The sequence below is a fragment of the Denticeps clupeoides genome, chromosome 1 (assembly GCF_900700375.1).
Source record: "Denticeps clupeoides chromosome 1, fDenClu1.1, whole genome shotgun sequence".
Taxonomy (NCBI): domain Eukaryota; kingdom Metazoa; phylum Chordata; class Actinopteri; order Clupeiformes; family Denticipitidae; genus Denticeps; species Denticeps clupeoides.
The window spans coordinates 33,955,646-33,979,370 of NC_041707.1; the positions used below are offsets into that span (position 1 = coordinate 33,955,646).

Genomic DNA, 23,725 nt, shown 5'->3' on the forward strand with positions numbered 1-23,725 from the left:
CTTTTTTAAGTGAAGTGAAGTGATTGTCACGTGAAACACAGCAGCACAGTACACAGTGAAATTTGTCCTCTGCATTTAACCCAGTGAGCAGTGGGCAGCCATGACAAGCGCCCGGGGAACAGTGTGTGGGGACGGTGCTTTGCTCAGTGGCTCCTCAGTGGCACCTTGGCGGCTTGGGATTCGAACCGGCAACCTTCTGATTACGGGGCCGCTTCCTTAACCGCTAGGCCACCACTGCCCCATAAACCACGTTGTTTGAAGGCTGCAGACTCAGGGCATTGTTAATTGAAAAGGTCTAGCCTACAGATATATTACAAGCACTTCATGATTTTGGCACCACCTTAAAGCAAATGCATTTGGTGAACTAGCAAAATCCATGGCATTTATTAACAGTGTAAGAAAGTCCCCTTTCTGATACAGCATCACCCCTTCACTTTTCCATTCAGTTTATCATCCCTCCTTTTTCCATCACTTCCTTTGACATCTCCCCCTTTATCCCCAACCCTTCCCCCACCCCATCCCTGTCGCTATCTCTCCATCATCTCTGGCATTCGTATCTGTGGGTGTTCCCATAAATCAGCTTCACGGTCCAGCAGGCCGTCACTTAACACGGGAAACCCAACGCCTCGCGCGAGGTGCTGAACACCAGATCCGCCTACCGAACACCAGCCTACTTTACTGCAACACAAGCCGGCGCTTATGTAAACCTAAGGACACTTTGGCCAAAACAGCTGCTGTCCCCTCTCTCCTGCACTCCACCTTCCCTCGCTCTTGTCTTTCTCGGGCTCCGGTAACAAAGACGCAGGCGGGGTGTAGGAGTATTGTGTAGCTCTGAACACTTCATATATTAAATATACAAACAGTGCGGGGAAGGGCTGCTGGCGCAGGCGGGAGTGGGTGAAGCGACAGTACTGGGCTGGAAATCACCGGTTTAGTGGCATGAAATTATTATCTGCCCGGGCGTACCGCAATACACGCACAACACACGCACATATTTAAAATGCTGGTCAAAGAGCAACACAATTATCTGTCCTATCTCAATTCCTAAAACCAACCATCTACACTTGTAGTAGTAATTTCAAGCAGTGAGAAAAGTAGTTTTTATATTCAAAAAGTCACACAATAATATGAAAAAAAAAGGTGCCTTTGAACCTGTGAATTTGAGTGGTACCACTGTGATCCCCCACGATGGGTATCAATGGCCAGGTCTGAACAGGGTCACAGGTCTGGTCACCCAGGACATCCCCAAGACTTTGGAGAATGTCAACAGACCTGATAAATGCACTTTAGGACACTTATAACTTAACTTAATGTTTTTCACGCACACTGCAGCCTTTCCCACGCAGACAGTGACAATCACATTGTTTCAAACTAAGTTCTCACTGCAGCAAAAGCATCATCGTCTTACTTTAAAACACTAACATACACTCAGACACACTTTTCCCACTGTCACCTCTGGTAAGTGTGAACAGTAATAAGAGGAGCACATTAAAGATTAAACGGACGCTGTTTGGTTTGACGCACATGGGTAACTCTCCAAACCAGCTTGTGTGTGTGTGTGTGTCTGTGTGTGTGTGTGTGTGTGTGTGTGTGTTTGTGTGTGTGCTCTTGCCGAAGAGCGAATGGCGTCTACATTTCAGTAAAGGTTGCTGTTCTCGTTAGGAATCCTACTTCATCGTACTTCATTCCTGAACATTCCTGTATAATGAAAAAGAGTGTAAGAAAAAGGAACTGGAAAGACAATTTTGCTTTTTGCTTTCACTTTGTAGAGGCGGGCTTAAGATTGGACACTATACATTATATACACACACACACACACACACACACACACACACACATTATAAAGTATACATAAAGTATAAAACAGGCTGAGGATTAAATGTCTGATTGAAAATCTGAACCAATCTGAACCATGGTTTCTGATACCCAGGTCACAAACACCAAAATGGACAAAAATCTTAAAAGAAAAGAATATTGCCCTGTATGGACCATGACAATGAATTATTTAATACCGACCCTGCAGTGACACTATACCCTGAAGGCAGGGTCCCTCTCTGAACTGTGGTTTTGAGTTATATGAGAAATACACGTGGATTGACTGATTCACTGTTTTTTTTAGCTTATCCATGTCTTGTGACAGAACTACGTTCACCAGACATTCATTCAACCCTGGAATGAAATGAATCACATGAACAAGGTTTCACCCAAAACCATCTCACACTATGTGCACAGATGTCCAGCCATCGGTTCCTATCATCCCTGATTTACAGGCAGGGTGCTGTGCAGAAAGAAAAAAAAAACACGGAATGCCAAATGCCTTAAATGCCTCTAAAAATAACCAGTAAGAAATAAAGAGGGGGGCTGCAGAAGAAAGAACAGATTGTTTTTCTTTCTGGAACTTAATGTTGCTTCCTAATCGACTTATTACTCCTTGGAAGATGATGAGGAAAGGCTCGCTGAGTCTGGGGAGGGTATGTAGGACAGAAGGAGCATCTCTTTTTCTTCAGCTGGGGGTTTTTGACACATCCTTTGGTTCTTTTCCTCCTTCCCTCCTAACACATCTAACATATGTTTATTTCTCTCAGACGCACCAGAAATAACCCAGATTCATGAAGCCTTGTGGCCATATAGTGGCCATATAGACATAAATGGGGAGATAAAAAGCACCAGGTTATAGGTATGTCCCACTTTTGTCAGCTCTCTATACCCAGAGACGGGTATCGATTGGATTTTATCTGTGTGGTACCTTTCATTTCTTGAACAAAATAAACCTTAATAGCTTAAGTCTATTTTTTAGATGCTAGACTATTAATCAGACTATTTAATTTGCAATTTTGTTCCAGCCTTGCAGTGGACATTTAGACTTTATGCTGCTGTGTTTAAATCTGAATAAATAAATGTGTGAGTGAATAAATATAAAAAGCGGAATAAAGTGGTTTTAAATGCATATTTTACACCATCAGTCTTATCACTGTTGGTGGTGTCACAAAACATTCATTACTGATCAGAATGTTATACATGCGTGTTCTGAGCCTTGTGCATATTTAACTTAGATGCCAAATACTTCACGTCTCTGCTGAAGATCACCAGAATCTGGCCATCAGGGCTTATGGGCAAATCTTTTAGCACAGTGATTCTCAATTCAGTTCTTGCCACATATAACCTAATGTGAATTCTATAGGGGTAATACTGTGCTTAAACAACTCAATATTTACCACGTCAGTGTGTAAGAGTAAGGAATATTCTTTCATGGACTTCTGCTGAACCAAGCGAGGGATGCTATACTTTTTTCCTGCCTAAAACTCTGAGTTTTATTGTTAATATGAGAGTATACACAATATACACAATATACAGTATCTTGAACTGTGTGCGTGTGCGTTAGTCTTTATGAGGGCACTCTCAGGCATTCAGCTGCTCCGTCAAGGGTCACCACAGCCAACCGGTCCGCTAAAGTTTTACGCTGGATGCCCTTCCTGATGCCACCCTCCTCATTTATCCGGGATCGGCACCAAGTATTCTGCTTAAACTTTCCACATGCTAAGGAATAAAGGCTTCTGGATCTTGGATGGAATGTTCTTTAAAAATACCACTACATGCAAGTAGTAGTGTTATTTCAGGTCTGACATAAAATGCAGAGTTGTCTCCAAAAGCAAAAAAAAAAAACCCAGACCAAGGCCAGAAATTGTGCAGCCTTTTTAAAAAAAGGTGTGTGCCAAACAAGCACTTCAAGCAAAGCGGAAAACTCCTTCTACGTGAACTTTCTGGAGAAAAATCCAGTATCTTTTTTGGGATTGGTTTCTCTGATGGACACCGGGGATATGATCTCGGCGTTAACGTTGCCCCGTGGCTCTGAGATGAAGCAGCTGCTTGGACGACTCCAGCACAGTTGGCATTTTTTAGCAGGCAGCTGTCCAGGCTGGACAACAACCACATCATTTGTCACTTATGAGAAGAAGCAATGACAACGTGACCTAAACAAAAAGTGGGAAGGCCTCCAGTGAACAGACGATGGTCAGAGTCCTTACGGGTGAGTCTGGCCACTACGCGGCCATCTTGGTAACGCCTCCAGACCAGACTCCTATCTAAACGAATGGGAATAGAGAGATAACTGCACTTTCAACTACCATAACAACTATAGATTCACCATTTACGTTTACAGCATTTGTCAGACGCCCTTATCCAGAGCGACTTACAATCAGTAGTTACAAGGACAGTCTCCCTGGAGCAATTTAGGGTTAAGTCTCCTGCTCAGGGACACAATGGTAGTAAGTGGGGATTGAACCTGGGTCTTCTGGTTCATAGGCGAGTGGGTTACCTACTAGGCTACTAGCACCAGTGACATTTTGTGAAATTGTGAACCAAGGGTTCCTTCATTTGGGAAGAAGGGGCAGGATAAAATCCATACAACCACCATCCTTTTAAACTGACTTTCATTCAGCTTGTCTTCCATTCTAGTGTCTTCACTTTTGTTTAAGCAGTCGAGGCACAGATTATTAAAGGAATTGTCTAAACTGTCACTATTTCATTTAGTGCGTGGCGGGAGGAAGCCGGAGAACTGGAGCCAGGATTCAGACTCACAACCTTGAAGGTGTGAGGTCATGATGCTAACCACCGCCAGTGCAGATATATAACCCAGCATAGAAACATTTGGAAACCTTCAATTGATTGGGACTTACTGTAGAGCATAATTAAGTATTATCGTAGTCCACCAATGATAATGCAGTGATAATTACAACCATTAGTCTGCAGTTCTTTATTGTAATATTTGGTAACATTGAAGGTGATCCCAAAAAATATTGGGTAGCAGGAACTATTAAAAAAAAGTTGCGCTGATTTATAAGGTTGCTGATGTGGCCTTTAAATTACAGCTGACAATCTTGGCTCAAGCCTGGGCAGTCAGCAAACACAAACTTCTGGTCTATATTACCTATCTTTTCTGTGTGATTTGCTGCTTGTAAATATGTTTCGGTGATTCAGTGAGGGGTTCAGTAAAAGTGTATCGCCTGTTGATTGATTAATTGTTCATTCTTTAATGAGATATTAATTTGATTTCCAGTTCTTGGCCACTAATGTGTTTTAATTATCATGAGAGAGATGCAAAAATAGATGCTGAAGTGGTGAAACGGAGGCTAAACCTGCTCATTTCCCCGCACATTTCCTTTGCTTAGTCTAGCAATTGCAGCGTGTGCAAAGAAAGCCAAGCTTTTAAAAAGCTGTACTTGTCCGGTCGGGTTGGGTCGTGCTTGGGCTGGGGCTCAGGCTGATTTCCGATTAAGCTCTACTTTGAATTCTATTCCAATACATAACAATTATAAAATACAGTAATAATGACATAAACATGGAAATCTCAAATAATTTTGACATCGCCTATGTAATAGGTTTAATAACATTCTTAAAAATTCTATCAGAACAGTTGCAATCTTCATCAGGAAGTTAGAAAGTTAAACATGGGTTTATATGATATTAGCACGTGATATCCAGGTATTCATATTGCTGTATTTTGTGCCCACCCCGGCACTGCACTATTCAGGGAAACCTGGCTGGGATCTGTCTTTTCATCTGAAACGGTCCATTTCTCAACAATGCAAGGCTTAGGGGCACTGTACCAAGCGTCTGAGCTCTCTCCAAAAACATGTTGTATCAAGTCCCCGTCCTTCCTTAGAAACACACTCCCGCTCAGCGACTTGTTGTTTTAATGAAAAATAATCCAATAAAGGAATTCACTTGCCCTCCAGCTGTAAATTTGTGGTTTGAGTCATGAGTGACAGGTATGGTGTCCATGCACACGGAGACTATTTTTTGCATCCCTAGGGTGGCCAGTGCCAACACACATGTTGGTGTCCAAAGATGTCCACAGTAATAAAACGCAATGAGAACAGATACAGCGAAACATAAAAGGTGCTTTTCTAGACAATGGCCTAAATCCGCCTAAATCCTGCTAGTTTCCTCAGTATTACCCACAATTCAGGTGTATAAAAGGGTTAAAAATTACATGGATAAAAAGTTAAAAACAGAAAACAGAATGTGTTACATGACATGAGAGTAATAATTGGGTGTTCTGTGAATTTATCATTTAAAGTTTATTAAACTAGTTGTATGACGGAATCAGAATAATGTATAATTTTTTCTCTCTCAAAATTTGCCTTTAATTGTTTGAGGATTTCAGCCTCAATCAGAATCAGAATCGCGTTTATTGGCCAAGTATGTAAGCGTCAACGTACAATATGCAAAAAAGCTAAATAACCAATCAAATGGCATGTGAATTTAAAACTGTCATTTGATAAACTAGTCTGCTGTTGATGCATGGTGGGTGTGGTTTATGTAAATGGGAGTGACTTATTTTTTAAGGGACCTTTTATTCAAATCAGCTTAAAAAACACACACACACACACCACTTGATTATTGGTCACACGATTACACATCCATGCCCCCATTTAAGTCCAATATTTTTTATTTCAATAATTTGCTTCTGAAAACGTAAATGAGCTCAGTGCATTCTATTTCATACTTATTCGGTATGTCTGCATGTGTACAGCAAAGCCTCATCATCCCAAAAGGAAAAGTATAAGATCCCCCGAATACGCGTCACCGAGCCTTTAGATGTGGCACAGAACTTCACAGCCTCTATAACCTCCATTACGGTGGATCCGTGGAGTGTGTAAGCGGACACCGCCGGGCCGGCTCCGCGGGCTGAGCCCTGCTGATTGCTGGGATGCCTCAGGTCGGCTGGCTGTACAGCGAAACCTAAGATCCTCTATTGGCCGCAGCACGCAGTCAATTTCTTTAATTACTTGTGATGCGGGAAATGTTGCTACACCTTATAACGTGAACAGGAGGCGCCAGGGCTGATCCCGAGCCTCCTGCAGCCTGCAGCCCTCCAACAAAAAAACCCCAAAACAAGTTCCCCCCCAAACAAGTTCCTCAAAGTGCTCTGAATGATGTCACATGATGACTAGTACTTTATTTTCTGGCTACGCTGACGTTCTTTCCCATTCCTCACTACGCTGCCGTCTTGCCGCTACCATGCAGCCTGTTCGTGTCCTGACGTTGTGCGGTTTACATATCGTCCCACGCCCCCTACTGAAAACCCAGTATCGATGTGAGGGACATGACAACACAGGTTGACACACGACATCAAAGTCATTTAAGGAAAAAAAGGTGAACTTAAATGATAATTACTGCAGTGATCATTATGATTTCAACCACCAGCATGCTGTTTGATCGTCAATGATGCAGCAAATTCGTTTCGCAAACCACGTTGGTACCCACATCCAATGGGTTAAATTATTGGCCCAAATCCAACAAATAGAACCAGAAAGAAAGATCACTGGAGAGGCTAAAACTACAATGCCGAGGCATGTCTCACACACACACTATGCAGCGAAGACTGGGGCTGTGTGAGGATATTAATTGGGGATACATAAATAACTAACTAACTAAATAAATAAATAAATAAATAAAACGGCACTTCGATGTGATGCATCATCGCCAGAAGGGAATCGCATGCAGTCATCATCTCGTAGGGGACATAGGAAGGAAGCAGAGCTGTCAACTCAGCGGCTCGTGTTGATGGAACCAAAGTCTACCTGACTACCTGAATACACGTTTCTCCATCAGTGGACTTCTTTCTTCCACGATGGCACAGACATGACAATGACAAATATTGAAAGTGGAGTGATTGTCACTGTGACACTGTGACGGGGCAGTGGTGGCCTAGCGGTTAAGGAAGCGGCGCCGTAATCAGAAGGTTGCCGGTTCGAATCCCGATCCGCCAAAGTGCCACTGAGGTGCTACTGAGCAAAGCACCGTCCCCACACACTGCTCCCCGGGCGCCGGTCGTGGCTCACTCAGGGTGATGGGTTAAATGCAGAGGACAAATTTCACTGTGTGCACTGTGTGCTGTGCTGCTGTGTATCACATGTGACAATCACTTCACTTTAAAAAAAAAAAAAAAGAAACACAGCAAGGCACACAGTGACACAACGAAATGTGTCCTCCTTTGGTGAGCAGTGGGCAGCCATGACCTTAACCGCTAGGTCACCGCTACATTTACATTTACGGCATTTATCTGACGCCCTTTGCCTGGAGCGACTTACAATCTGTAGTCACAGGGACAGTCCCCCTGGAGACACTCAGGGTCAAGTGTTACAAGTGACAATCACTTCACTTCTTCGTCTCACTCAAGGACACAATGGTAGTAAGTGGGGTCTTCTGGTTCATAGCGAATGTCTATCCCAGTGGGGCACCGATGCATTAATGTTGTGACCTTGCGTAAGGTCATCGGGGCAGAATATTTGGAACCTACTCACCGGCCAGGCGAACTGGAAGGGGATGATAACGGTCCCTTTATTCGGGCTGCTTCTCACGCCCTCGAAGTGGAAGCTATCCCCGCCGAGCACTTGGGTGGACGCAGAGCCGTAGGTGCAGGCGCCCGTGGTGGTGACCTCCGCCTGGTACTCCTTCAGACACACCCTGAAGTAGGTGTCGCAGGCGTCCGCTGCACAGCGGCCGTCCTGCGCGCCCCGGGCGCCGTCGCAGCAGTCCCCGCTGGAGAGCTCCGCGGCCCGGTTCTCCATGCTGATCAGCTGCAGCTCCACGTAGCCGAAGGAGAGGCACCCCTGCAAACAGGAGGCCACTGGCGGTGTTACATTTCTAACAAACTTGTTATTACAGGTTATTAAAAAAAAAAAAAAACTATTTGGTTATAGGGCTTGATGTCGTGGTGAACGTTGCCTTGCCAGGGACAGTCCCTCTGGAGCACCCCAGGGTGAAGTGTCTTGCTCCGGGACGCAAGGGTACTCAGCAGGGTTCGAACCTGCGACTTTTGCGCTCGTCTGGTTCACGAGGGACGTTTGTGACCCAGAGCCGACGCAACGTGGTCAGCAATCCCGTATCCCTCCTATACGAACAATGCAACTCCCGGTTTGCATTATAATCCCGTTTAATTGTTAATCGAAACAAGGGATCGTCTGCAAACTGCTGAAAGCAGCGCAAAACGTTCACAGAGAACGAAACCCATCCAATTATGTTCTTGCAGCGTTACAAAAAAATGCACAATGATACGCGTTAGAAATACTGCTGTTGTTAATAAATTGTCGATTTATTTAGTGCACGTTTTGAGCTGCATGATAAGCCGCACACGTGAACTGCTCTGGATGGGATGAATGCATGCATGTAAAATGCAGCTTTTGGCCGGAGCCAGAGTCTGGTATAAATGTTTAGAATGGTCAGTAAACACGGTTGCATTACACTGGACGAAGGAGTACGAGACTTTTCTTAACTTCCCGGCGTAAATCACACGATTGAAAAAAAAAACAACTGCAGCAAAGTATTGAATTGAATTCCAATCGAGTGAAAAAGCCGCCAGAATGAGAGCAGGCTTTCCCCAAACATACTTTTGACACGAGATCGAGAAGCGCAGAAGTTCCGGATCTCCTTACCTGAGCGCATAACGTCAGAATAAGCCCCAGTGCAATGATCCAGGTCCCATTCCTCACACAATTCCACATGACTCCGGTTTTATCAGAGGAGCATCTTGATGAAAAAACATTTATCTCTAAAAAGAAAAAGAAAAGTGGCCAAATTCCCCGGCGCGCACCGACAGCGACTGTCTTTCACTGTGAAACGTTGCAAAGTGCTTGCGGAACACCGGCGACAAACGCGCTCTTTCTCTCTCTCTCTCTCTCTCTCTCTCTCTCTCACACACACACACACACACGCACACGCGCGCGCACTTTCCCACTATCGGCAGCGTCGATTCAGCCTCCCGTCACATCAAGTGGGCGGGGCCTCCCGCCGACCGACAGCATGGCCGACCAATCACCGCGCCCCAATCCAACACTCGCGAAAGAGCGACCTTAGCGGCTGGGCTTTAATAAATCATCAGTACAGTTTACAAGTCTCGTTTAAAACAACAAATATAGCTGTAAAATTGCAACTGCTTTCTGTAGCAGATTTCTGGTTAGGTTCCCGGTAACAAATTAAAGTGTAATAGGAAATAACTTAACAGATTAATTGTGTGTGGAAAGTTTATATTGGAACAGTTTTGGTTAAACGTTTTAAAATGTTTTTTGCCCTTTTTCTTAAGGTTATGGTTGAAAGAATGAAACTGTGCGGCTGCGAGCGCCCCCTGTTGGTCAAACATTCTCTACAACTAGATACGTGCACTGCTGTCGAAGCGAATGTGAAACCCAACCACACCATGATGGTAATTATAGTAATACAATAATAATAATAATGTTTCACCTGGCCATAGACATTGGATAATGCTGTTGGAACATCGTGGAACATCGAACTCCACAAAGACATCCATGATTATTAATCACAACCATAAAACCAGTTTGGAGGACCTGTTAATGTCGCAGGACATTTTTATTCCTACATAACACTTTAATAGAAGCACATCCACTATGGTTTGTTCAGCATAATTAAGAAATATTCTTCTTTTTTATTCATTTTTGGATGGAAAACAATTGATCCAAACCAAGATGCACTGATTAAAGAAGCAATTATACAGACCAAATTTACACTAGAGCAGTACTTAGATCAACAGACAGCATCCTTATTTGAAGCTTCTGAACTTTTTAGAAGTTAGACTTTTTAATGGATAAACCCGGACCTTTGAATGGAAGTGTAGATTAATGAGTATATCATACGTGCAAACCTGGGTGGTGGCACCGAGCAACAGATATTGGACAATTTGATGATAATGGAGCATAGTTTTTCATGGGTGCTGAAATCATGGCTCCTCCCATATATAAATGTATTCACGAGATTTGCTCTCTTTGCTCAGCCCCTTCCCTAAAAAAACACACACTTGAAAAAAAACACAACCCATCTCATGGTAAAGCGTATATATTACAGTTTACTGCTGAGCATGCAGCGAGAATTTGGATGAATACAGTAAACAGCAATAGCAGGCCTAATAAAATTTTCTTAGAAACGTCAGGGTGGGAGAAGAAGATTAATGAGGTAAAAGAGGAAGTGCATTCCTGATCTGTTCACCACAGTACCTGGTGCAATACATAACATGCATATAAGAACTAGCTCTCGCACACCCAAATGCACAAATCCACACACACACACACACACACACACACACACACACTCATACACACACTGCGTTCTTTGCTTAACATACATCAGTTGGAAATTCTGCCGAACTGATCTGAAACCTGTTCTCCCAAATTCGAGGGGGAAGAGGGTGAAAAGGCCATTGCCAGCCACGTGGATCAGCATTCCACACTTCACTCGTTGTGAAGTTCGTGGAAGTCCAGCAAACAACCAGGAAATCCAGAGGGTTAAATAAAAATCCAACTCATCAGGTTTGTCTTGACAGTATATGTATACGTTTCCATCAAGTGACAATCAAAGGGTGGGGCTGGGGCAGCTATGGGCCAAACTGAGCAAGGATTGCACGCTACAAACAGTCAGGCACTGAAATATTTTGACCTCTCTTCAATTTGGAGCCCTTTAAATCAGGCGACCGGAGCTGAATATTTTACCTGATACAAACCCAGAGGACATCTGCATTGCAAAAAGTGGCACACTGCCCACCTAAATAAGCTCAGGAAATCATCGGTACGCGCTGAATAACTGTTATGTTCCAAGCGAGGTGTTTGAACTTGCTCCCGCAGCGACACCATTCCTGGCTGGTACTCCGTAGTTTACATTTTAAAGTAATCTCGTCCTGAGCGCTCGCCAAGGGGTGTCAGCGCAAAGCACCAATGTAATCGTACTCTCTGCAAATTCTTCTCATGCATTTTCCTACGAGCAAACAACCACAGGTCTTAGAGGTGACTTTCTCTTTCTCCGCACTTCAGGAAGCTCAGCTCACCGTTTCGTAAGACAATCCCATTATGCTTTATTCAAGACAGACTAAGGATATGAAGATGTGCTTAAAACACGTTCAGTGACCCCAAGACAAGTGTCAGATCATAATAAGTGGCCCTGAATCCACACGTTACTGTAGCACTTCCGCTTAATCGGATGAAGGCCCTTTCCAGGCGGGGGGGGGGTTATTCACAACACCGTTCCTCATAACGCAGCATTATTATGTTTCATGATTTATTCATTACAATCATGAAACATTCAGGGGGCAGTCAAGGAAGCGGCCCTGAAATCAGAAGGTTGCCGGTTCGAATCCCGACCCTCAGGGTCCACTGAGGTGCCACTGAGCAAAGCACCGTCCCCACACACTGCTCCCCGGGGCGCCTGTCATGGCTGCCAGCTGCTCACCAATGGTGATGGGTTAAATGCAGAGGACAAATTTCACTGTGTGCACCGTGTGCTGTGCTGTATCACAAGTGACAATCACTTCACTTTATTTATTTATTTATTTTCAGCCGGACCTGTTTGTAGCTCAGGTCATAGTAGTTAGGCGCTTGGCTTCCACTAAGAGCAGGTGCCTCTTTGTTAGAAACGTGTCCCCTGCGGAGCATACTGTATGTGTAGCGCTGGTGCAGGTATTCTCGTGAGCTGCATCTGGCTACCCACCAACTTCTCAACGCTGTGCTAGGTGCAGCTACTGGGAGCTCTGAGAGCGGTCACACCTCTCGAAATATCTGGGCAGCATTGGATCTGACAGATCGGGTGGCCAGGAGGCTGAAACCGTGCGACATGCAAAGTATTTTATGCTAGTGGCTGGTGAACTCTGAACAGGGAACCAGAGGAGTTTGACCCCCCCAGAGGAGCAAATGCTGCAGCCACTAACGCAGGTCCACATGGCTATTTCACCTGCCTCACATCTTATCTCTCAAGGCTTTATGGCAGCAACAGTCATCATAATGATATGATTATCGCTATCAGCGTGATAATGATGTAAATGACCGTGGGAATGCACCGTTGCTGGGGTAAATAAAAAGAAGTTATAAGTCGGGTCGTTTTGCCCAACTCCCTGTCCTGGGAGACTGTAAATAACCGGTAAAATGTAAGCAATCATAAATCCCATATTGGCCAGATTACACACTTGTACTGAGCATTGTGCTATAAAAAAAAGCACAACCTCTATGTGAAGTCTAATTTTAGACCAAACGGGATTAAGATTAGGAGAGGTATGTTCACCGTGTCCCACGTTGGTTGTGTAGTTGAAGTTTAGTGCAGACAAGACTGTAGAAAGAAAAGAAATGGGTTTGACAGATGCAGAGGATTTGCTTGAACAATGGCTTCCCACCGGGGCAGCGGTGACCTAGCGGTTAAAGAAGCAGCCCTGTAATCAGAAGGTTGCCGGTTTGAATCCAGATCCACCAAGGTGCCACTGAGGTGCCACTGAGCAAAGCACCGTCCCCACACACTGCTCCCCGGGCGCCTGTCATGGCTGCCCACTGCTCACTCAGGGTGGTGGGTTAAATGCAGAGGACAAATTTCACTGTGCTGTGCTGCACCTCCCCGCTTCAAGAACAATCGGCGCAGAACAGGAACTCTCCCGCAGAACAAGTGACAATCACTTCACTTAATTAATGAATTAATTTTTCTTGGTAAAGGCCTGTGACATGCACGTTATGCATTGTGATAAATATACTGTTGGCCACTTTAAGACTGAATTGGCTGATCTTTCCAAAAACAGGTTCCCAGCACTTTTACTCAAGAATCTTGATTGGCAATCTGACAATCGCGAACAATCCACATGGCCTCTGTCTTATATAGCACCTCCAAAATATCCCCCCACTGTTTATTAATAGATATTGATTAGGAGCCCGTATGCATGTGTGAGCATCCACTCCTTTGCTTTGCTCCTTTGATTATGTCCAGTTTTCAGAATGTTTCACGTTGCATCTTTGATATTTACTCATGGCTGATCTTTGCAATCACGGGTCAGGCAGTGGAAATAAAAAGTGTACACGCCCCTCTTAAAACAAAAAGTAAAACATTTGAGTACCAAAAATCATTTCAAACCTTTTCCCGCATTTAATGTGACCCATAACCCGAAAAATTGAAAGGAAACAAACAATAAACGTACAATAAACTGGCCACATTGTATTAACCCCAAATAAAGTCCAGTTGTCCTACTTGGATTTTCCTGACATTCATTAAATTGCACGCAGAATCAAAAGTCACGGTTCACAGAGAGCTTTGCATCTGTGTGTGTATTTCAGAGGGTTTTTTGAGTGTGGTAGCAAAGTCATACAAAGAACTAGGTTTAGGTTTAAGAGGAGGCCGCTCTTGCCTGACTCTGGTCTTCACAGAGCCTGTCGCAGAGCCGGGAGGATGAGATCATAAATATTTCAATATTAAGGGTTACATATTTCAAAACATTCAAACAGCTAAAGTCATATGAAGAAATTAATAATTCATTTTACAGCGCTTCTCTTCAAGAATCTCGATTTCCATCCCGCAATGTCTTATACAGCACCCACAAAATATCCCCCCCACTGTTTATTGTTAGCTATTGGTTAGGAGCCTGACATCCACTGAGTGAGCATCCACTCCTTCGCCGCAATAGACGGGGGGAATTCTATCCCCCACTTGACTGAGTTTAAATCGTCCAGTTTCACATCGCGCCTTTGAGATGGCATACCGCCATTGACAGTTCCAGCATCCCTCTCAGCCAATTTAACGAATTAACTGCAATATTACTACACTGTTGTTGCAATGCTATCCCCTGTGATCCACTCAACTTGCAACAAGCGCTACTAACTAAGACTATGCCAAATCTGCGACGCATAATAACCGAGTAGCGAGGCAGGGGATAAAAAGATGGCGTTCGCGAGTACAAAGGTCGGTTTTAATCCACAGATGTGGAGGAAAAAACGGAAACAGGAATTAAAGCCCAGAATGTTCGAAAGTACAGGGGCCTGAACAGGCTTCTTTGCGCGAGAGCCAGGCGTGCGGCAGGTGTCAGATGTCTGGAGGCAGGTGTACTGGATCATTGCAGGTTTAGCGTCTCGATACGCTTCCTGGTGATAAAAGAGACACCACAAATCTCCAAGAGGCTGTAAACAATGGAGGGAGGTGGCCGTCTACTCACAAGGCTTCTGATGAGAGATGGTCTACCTGCTCATTTCAGTAAATAAGTGTTGCCAGAAGTAAACCCCCCTATCAGTGAACCTGGGCCTATTCTGTGGCAAGGTCGGCGGTAAAACAGATCAACATAATCATCAAAACGTGTAACTGTTGGTTGTAATAATTTACACCAATAAATTCACCACTTCCTTGTATTCAGCTCAGTTTACGAAATTAATAAATAAATTAAAAAGCCCTCCTGGGAGGGCTGGGGGGGTGTTAGCGAATTTACAACCATGGGAATAATGAACACTGCAGGCAGGTTTGACTCATAATACACTTAATTTACATGATATAGTATATACATGATAACTGCAGTAACACAACCCCATGTGAGCATTTAATTTTCCACACAACAAACATGCCATTCCAAAGGCATGTAAAAAGGCGCGGCCTGTGGCGGAGAATGGCCTTCCCTCGGTCACGTATGCTCCTTATAAATCAGAGGCAGGGAAACAATGACCAAGAGCGGCTGGCCTTCCTCTCATTATGCCGTGCCTTCGGTTCAAGCGCAAGGCTTGGAGTCATCGGTCCGATTTTAACAACTGCATGGAATTCCCACAGAGACACGGCTGCCACGGGGTGGAAGGTTCTGGGCCGAGTTCAGCCTATTCCAACTAATCAGGAACCCAGCAGGTCTTCATCTGACAGATTCTTATTTTAGAGCGTTTATTTAGCAATCAAGAGGTGTCATGTTGTTCATTTTCACCTCTTGCAACAACATTGGTTTTTAATTGCGTATGACGTCTCCTCTGATGACTGTCATACTCGTGACCTTTCATGACCCAAGGAAGGATAAGTTCAATTCATTTGACTATAAAAACCTTATGTGTGTATAAGTAAAATGTTAAATTACTGAAATCAGCACCTAATGACTTGTTCACGCTTAGTCCATCCCTCCAAAGATGGGAGCATCCTCCACGTACCTCTGATTCAACTCAAAAGTGTCCCAAGTGGGCAGTTACTTATATGTAAAAAGTTCCACCTTGGAGAAGGGGATCTGTGGGCTGCATGGTGGCCTCACAACTCTGAGGTTGTGAGTTCGAATCCCGTTTCACACTCTCTCCCCGTGTTTGGTGCAGGTTTCCGCCGGGTTCTCCGGTTTCCAGGTTCCTTCTCTGTTCACGGCCATGCATACTAGGTGGATTAAGTCTCTGTAGGTTCGAGCGTGTGAGTGAATGGCATGTGCGCTTGCCTTGCGGTGGCCCGATGACCCGGCCTGGGTGAGTAGGACTGGGCCGTTTTGGAAAGCGAGTCATTGGGAAGGGATTTGGACTGAAAATATAGATGCATCTACTCTAAATGTATTGATCTGGCTGAGACACTCTTACTGTCTGTCTCGTGTTCTCACAATGTTTACATGTTTCAGCAGGGATGGAAAATCCAGCGCATCCTTGTTATGACAGCGTTCTGGGGCCGGATCCGTAGGCTTGCGCATTTGCAAGTCATGTGGAGAGAAGAGCAATCCGTCACTGACAAATGCAAGTGGCTCAGGGCTTCTGAAGTGCAAGCCCCCGTGAAGAAACCAGACAGAGCTCAAGATCTAAGGCTCTCGAAGCCAAGGCAAACACAGCAGCCTCTTTAAACCTCATACCGCCAACAAAGCCGAGGCCACTTCCACACACTGCTACCACCACTTACTGCCGACCAGGGACACAGAGGCCATGACCGACGCTTCCAGCTCTCCTCCGCTGACTGTCAACAAAGATAAGAGAGCATTTCGACGTTCTTTTGTTTGGTTTAACTATTCGCTTTTTTGATAACATCTTTAGGGAATTCTTCCTTTGGCATTTTACTACTTGTGCGGATGCGAGATTTCCCACAAGATTGGAATCTACAAGCAACGTATGAAGAACATGATTTGTTTATGGAAAATTGATGAGCAAAAACATTAATATCCAGTGTCATAACCACATTACTCTAACATGAGCTAAACTTGCATGTAGTATATTACAAATGCCTGAGCAAATGCATGAGCGACCATATACAAGCTTTTCTTCAAATATACAGATTTTTTCAAATTATTTAAAATGACTTTAAATTACTTAAAGTTATTTTTAAAAAGCATCTACAAAAACTCTACCTCTTGTGTACAGTACATAGCTCTAATGTATTTCTATTACAGCATTATTTGCACATTACTATAGCAGCACTTTAATTTTTATTTTTATTCTATTTCACTTTATGTAGCCAGTTTGCCGATGTTGCACATGTGCACTTTATGTCAGTATGTAACTTGCATCCCCAGGTCCTGGAGAAACATTGTCATATTTCGCTATGTTCTGTCTAACGTGTATGCAGCTGAAATGGCAATAAAACGCAACCTGAACGTGAACATATCTACAACAAATTCTGTTATTTACAGAGTGATACGCATGCGCTAGGTCTACTAATTGTGGGCCGGAGAGGTGTACGGTGTAAGCTGTAATAAAGATGGCGAGCCCACTCCAGCCGTCGGCATTTCCCAGGGTCAGGCACAAATGCACAATAAGAACACGCACAGCTAGGATGGCCCGATGTCCTCCCATCCATTCTGCCTGAACATTTGTCACATCATGGGCATCCCACACACTTAACAGAGTGTAAAGGAACATGCACAAATTGGAGGGGACATAACTTACCTGAATGTATAGTTCATTATGGATCCCCTTATTAATAATAGCTGTGCTTTGTGGTAGTAAGAATTGTTTTATGAAAATTCCATTTTTTTTTTTTTACATTCCTCCACAGCAGCACCGCATGAGCAGCAGGTTCAGGAATGCCGCCGGAATTCCCAGAACCCCGCTTCGAGAACAATCGGCGCAGAACAGGAACTCTCCCGCAGAACAACGTTTCCTACTGTATGCCGCAAAGCCAGCGGAGGTGTGCACAGACAGCAGCAATAATAACATGGAAAAAAGTCATGAAGTGATGAAAGCAACTGAAACAGCAACAGAGTCGCACAATGGAGACAATGGGGGGAATTTATGACGGCACATGTACCACGACTTAGCCATGGTTCCAGCCACTGATATTTTCAGGGGGAGCCTTTAAAAATATACCTTTTTTATGTCATTTTGGATACAAACAAATCAACACAAATTTGTGCTCATCCTGCTTCCTTATTATATTTTATTTTTTCAAGCCTGATGTTGGTGGAAAAAGAATAAAACCAATGTTTGTGATGACTTAATCTCCCACTTCTAGACACCATTGTGTTTACAATGTCATATACATAATATCCTAATAATTTTCTTACCTTTTCATTAGCAGTAATTAGTCTCCAGACAGTCCTTTATTAAGAGATCACGAGGCAGACAGCCTCTAACAGTATACTAGTATATATGTCATTAACACAGATATACTATTTATTCACACCATGGCTCATTACTCCTATTAAAATTGTGTTATCTTCTTGTTATGCTCTCGTGCAACATTCCACTAACAGAGGTTGTACCGCAAACTTGTCATTTCATGCATGTGTTTGGCCGTGTATGACCTTGGGAACCCACCAGAGCTTTTGGCCCCTACGTCAACAGTACGGAACCCAGGCCCTGTTTTATCTCCATATCTACTGTGCTGACAGGAATAACACACAATGCATGATTGTGCATAAGAAAACGTTGCTCCCCTCCCTGCACTGCACTGGCCTGAATGAGTGAATGATTGGCAAAGCTGGCAGACCCGATAAGCGCCAACACCCCCCAGGCCCTGGACACGCAAGTGTCCGCCCAGCGGTCCACTTGTTTCGGGGAACACCCCACTCCACAATGGCTCGGCCGTGCTGGGAGCTTATTGAATTGCCTAAATGTTGCAGAAGTGACATCATCCCGCATTCAGTGACCCTTCTTTTGTTCAGGACATTGTGTGCCGGGTACAACCAGTCACAGATGAGTGTGTGTTTGTGTGTGAAGTCTCAGCACCTTGTCATTGTCAGTGCTGTGTTGACCACTGATGATCTAGAGCTATAGAGCAGAACTATACACCCTAAATTTAACTGTGTTTAGAGGTAAGTAAACAAGGGTCAATGGTTAAAGACATAATTGAATATTATCAATACAAATTGAACATCATTTTTGTAGACATCATAATGAGGTAATGGAAGTGTGCGGCTTTATTTGATCTCACCTCTGTGGGTGTACTGATGTGAAGTCAATGAACAGAGGTACATAGTTCAAATACTTCAATCAACCTGGCAGCCCTGGGTCCTTTGACATGAAAATCTTGTTCCGTAACTCATATGTGCCAATCTTCTGTCAAAAACAAGTTAAAAAAAAAAAAAAAAACTTTTTAAAAGCATTTGATGCCTTTTAGGTTCAGAGAACAGTACAATGTATATGTATAAACCATTACAGACACTGTTAATACTTACAGATGAATTGGTGCATTTTTTTTACCACTGCAATAGAACGGAATTCTTTTGACAGGGCTCCTCTGCTGTCATGAGCTTTTAAAATATTATTAGTAAAAATTCAGTATGGTCATGTATTGGTGTGTGAAGGCTTGTAAATGCTACTTTGCGATCTTTGTAACATTGCTTTGTTGTCATGTTGGCCTGTTAACAGACATTTATTCTCCATCACAATCATGCACACGGCAACCATCAACACTTCAGCAATGGTCTGCAATTTTGCTCAGGGGTTCATGTTCATGCTCACAGCTTTGCAGGATTTCTGCTCCTAACTACTCCTAACTAATTTGGTTTTAATAGGCGATAGCCGCAGGACCTGCCATCACTATTTTTTTTTTGTTCATTACAGCAAGGTTTTAGTTTTAGGCTGAATACAGTCATGTTTCGATTGAAAGTGAATGTGAAGTGAACCATCGAGTGTCATTGTGACACACAGCACAGCACACGGTGACACAACGAAATGTGTCCTCTGCTTTTAGCCAAGACAGGCGCCCGGGGAGCAGTGTGTGGGGACGGTGCCTTGCTCAGTGGCACCTCAGTGGCACCTTGGCAGCTCGGGATTCAACCTTCTGATTGCGGAGCTGTTTCCTTACCCGCTAGGCCACCACTGCCCTACATTCAGATTCATGTGCAAAGTGCAGAAAGCCCAAGGCTATGAGCAGGTGGCAGAATGAAATGGTGATAACTACGAAGGGGGAAGCAGAAGCAAGTGTCAAACTCATCTGCGGGGGGGGCAAAGAATGAAAAATGGGTGTAGTGTGTGTAATTCTGTATTCAACCCAAACTGTTATGATTCCTTTTTCATTTTCTTATTTATTTCACATTTTCTGGGCATCTATATTTTTGTGGACCAAACCTCAAATTCTGCAGCTGTGGCCTTGACGAAAAAAAACCTTTCCGTAACCCTCGCTGCAATTAGTGAATGGGCATGATAAAATGGGATAAGAGCACCAAATAAATGAATACATGTAATTAAATCTCAACAAAACATGATTCCACCTAAACAACCTAAAGCTGAACACTGCAGGGATTTATTTTATTGCAGTAAAATACAAAACATTTCTTACATTAAAAAAAGTAATTAAAATGATCATTTAAATTAAAAAGAGATTAATTTGATGTTAGTTGTAGCTGTGCACTGATTGGTCAGTATGCTCTGGTCTTGCATATGTTGCTAATATATTTGCCTTTTTTTTATTATCAGAGGACGTCTTCATTTTTGGAGAAGTTTGTAAAATATTGAAGTAGCATCTGGACCACACTTATTCCAAGTCGGCTGTGGAGGGAGTTCCTATCAGCACTATTCTCTGTGGTACATCGTCACAGCCTTCCTCTGCATCCAAAACGATCCATGCTAAACTGCCAAATCCCAGACAGGCCCTTCCTGACTGTGAGACCATTTGATCACGGGAACTTCAGACACTTCTTCTAAAAGCACCTTGAGACCTTCAGAAAGGCTCCTCTGTGATCCTCTGGAGTCGGAGCTGAGGACGTGCCCTGGCAGGGCGCAGGAGCACCAGGGGTCGTAATTAAAGTGTCGCCCAGAGCTCCAGACGTTTCGGCTGTACCACAGACACAACGTCTCGCTGTGTTTGGTTAGCTAAACAGGAGTGGACACACACACACACACACACACACACACACACACTAGGATAAGCATCACCTTTCAGTTCAGTGTGACAATACCTCCCAAGAGGATTTTGAATAAAAAAGATCATATGTACGCTCAGATGAGGATTTACATGTTGGACCTGAGACGCAGCTAATTCTTTGCTTTGTTGAACCTGGAGCCTGTTACAGTAGAATTAGGGCCTGTCAGTCAGAAACAATGCCTCGGTGTACATGTAAACAGCTGCTCTTGTTCAGACACAAAGAGAGGAAACTCTGAGTGAACACTGTGAAGTACAGCTTGTGAAATGTGTGTGTGTGTGTGTGTGTGTGTGTGTGTGTGTGTGTAAGAGCAGACCTCCCCACATTGTTCGGGCATGCTGTGGCTGAGGACAGCTCTGGATTCTGAGGACAAATCACAGTGGTCAACGATTTCAACCAAACCATAAGTGCAAAGGGCCCTTTTACACCCGTTGTGTCTACCACCACGGGTCGGGCCAAAATGAACTTTAACCTTTAAGAGGTCTCGCACCCTCCCTGGTAACAGTTCTTCTCTATGGTGTGGAACAGCAAAGGGACGAGTGATGGACAGGGCAGATGGCCACGGCTTGAGGATAAAATATTTTTGCTTTGCTGCATTTGTTGGGTATAATTATGAACATCGGGGGGGGGCGGCGGCTGGAAAGCAGACTGCGTGAGTAAACCTTCTGTATTGTCATCCATCCAGGCATTCTTGACTTGCTCATGACTAAGAGTCTGGAAATGGGGCAGACTGAACTTTGCCAAGTGTAGGGAATCTCCTGCGCCTTGGCAATAGCGCCACCACATGTCGGGATAATAAAAGTGCCCGCTTCTCTGATGGAATGTTGCCAATTACGTGAATTCTTCCTGCTGACAAGAGCAAAGGACTCTTCTAAAAGTGCTGCCACTAGTACTACTACTGCTTTACGGCTACTTTAATACTACCTTACACACGGTGATCTAGCATGTCTGGAATTAAAAAATCAAAAAATGAAATTATTTGAGGTAATTTGAAAAAACAATATGAGCTCTTACTGTGCTCACACCATCAGAAGTGCAGGTTCTCTAATTGTTGATTAAGCTTCTAAAGTGCATTAGTGAACACAGCATTCTACTGGAATGCTTATTGTTGATGATAGCGGTGCAGAAAGGGTGGCAGAAGCACTCTACCTGCACAAAGTCACAGGTTCAAACCCCACTTACTACCATTGTATCCCTGAGCAAGACATTTAACCCTGAGTGTCTCCGGGGGACTGTCCCTGTAACTACTGATTGTAAGTTGCTCTGGATAAGGGCGTCTGCTATACACTGTGAATGTAATTTGTGTATCTATGAAGATATTCATGGTAGTAGTCTATGAACCAGAAGACCCATGTTCAAACCCTGCTTACTACTATTGTGTCCCTGAGCAAGACACTTAACCCTGAGTTGCTTGAGGGGGGGACTGTCCCTGTAACTACTGATTGTAAGTCGCTCTGTATAAGGGCGTCTGATAAATGCTGTAAATGTATTCCATTCAATAACAATGTCTAACTTTTTGGTTTGTTCTGCTTTTTGGGACAATTTGGGACAAACACTGCTTTTAACCATCACCCTGAGTGAGCAGTGGGCAGCCATGACAGGCACCCGGGAAGCAGTGTGTGGGGATGGTGCTTTGCTCAGTGGCACCTCAGTGGCAACCTTCTGACTACTGGGCCGCTTCACCTTCTGATTATGGGGCCGCTTCCTTAACAGCTAGGCCACCAGCTCTAGCATCACTTTAGTTTGGTCAAATTAGATTTCACTGCCTTCCTCCACTCATGCAGAATGTGAATTTTAGGAAGGGGTACCATCTTTTTTGCTCCCGGGGTTCTCTGCATGCCATTTTCTCTTTATTATTTGTTGTTGACATAGTTCATAGCTGTTGGGGGAGACGAGTAACAGAGAAATGGAGAGAGAAAGAACAGGAACCCTACTGGGACAAATTAAATCCTGATGTCAGGCAACAGCATTTAGAAAAATTATCAATAATGTAGATACAGATTACTTTCACAGCACATGACTGAATTTTACCCCACATATTCCATTGTCCAGCTTCCATCCTGGATAACTGAGGGACCTGGTGTGTCAGTTACTGCCAAGGACATTTTTCCAAATCAACACAGCATTCAGTTCACTGGTATGTGGATCCTCAGGACACAGCATGTAAAAGACGTTAACCACCCAGAATTCGACATTCATGACATCAACTTCATTAACACTTCATCAGAATGACAGTTGAATGATTATACCATGTACATGGTGTCCTGTAAAGCTATTCTTGTGCTCTCCTGGAGGGGGAGCCCAAGTAGAAGGAACCAGGGAATTATGTGAAAATATACAAGAATATACAAATGCAACCCAGTTAGGCAACAAAACATATGTGTTTTTAGAAAATGTCCCTAAGAGACTAATTTATTAAAATGTATTGTCTCACCAGCATGGCAGCAATCAAATTGGCAACTGAGATGGTGTGTGTGTGTGTGTGTGTGTGTGTGTGTCATTGCCTGCCTGCTCATGCTTTTACATTACTCACCTCCCCTCACATCCATCTCAGTCAGACGCACTGGAAGGTTTTTGGCTCCATCACTCATACCTGCCAGACAGCTACGGGAAGTCAGAGGTGCCAAATTTCACACCAGAAGCACTTTCCTGTGTGCCGTGTGAGATTTCACAGCATTAAAGTGA

The 23,725-nt window shown here is 43.9% G+C and overlaps 1 protein-coding gene across 1 annotated transcript in view; it reads right to left on the reverse strand.

Annotated features, from left to right (window-relative positions):
* The window catches only part of LOC114786272 (protein jagged-2-like), a 39,835-nt gene extending 30,171 nt beyond the window's left edge, over positions 1-9,664 (reverse strand). Inside the window, exons 1-2 of the mRNA XM_028973261.1 lie at positions 9,441-9,664; positions 8,310-8,618 (exon numbers count right to left, since the gene is read on the reverse strand). Of these exons, the coding sequence (XP_028829094.1) occupies positions 8,310-8,618; positions 9,441-9,509 (378 nt within the window). The 5' untranslated portion in view covers positions 9,510-9,664. The remainder of the gene's footprint in view (positions 1-8,309; positions 8,619-9,440) is intronic.
* Positions 9,665-23,725: the final 14,061 nt, after the last annotated feature.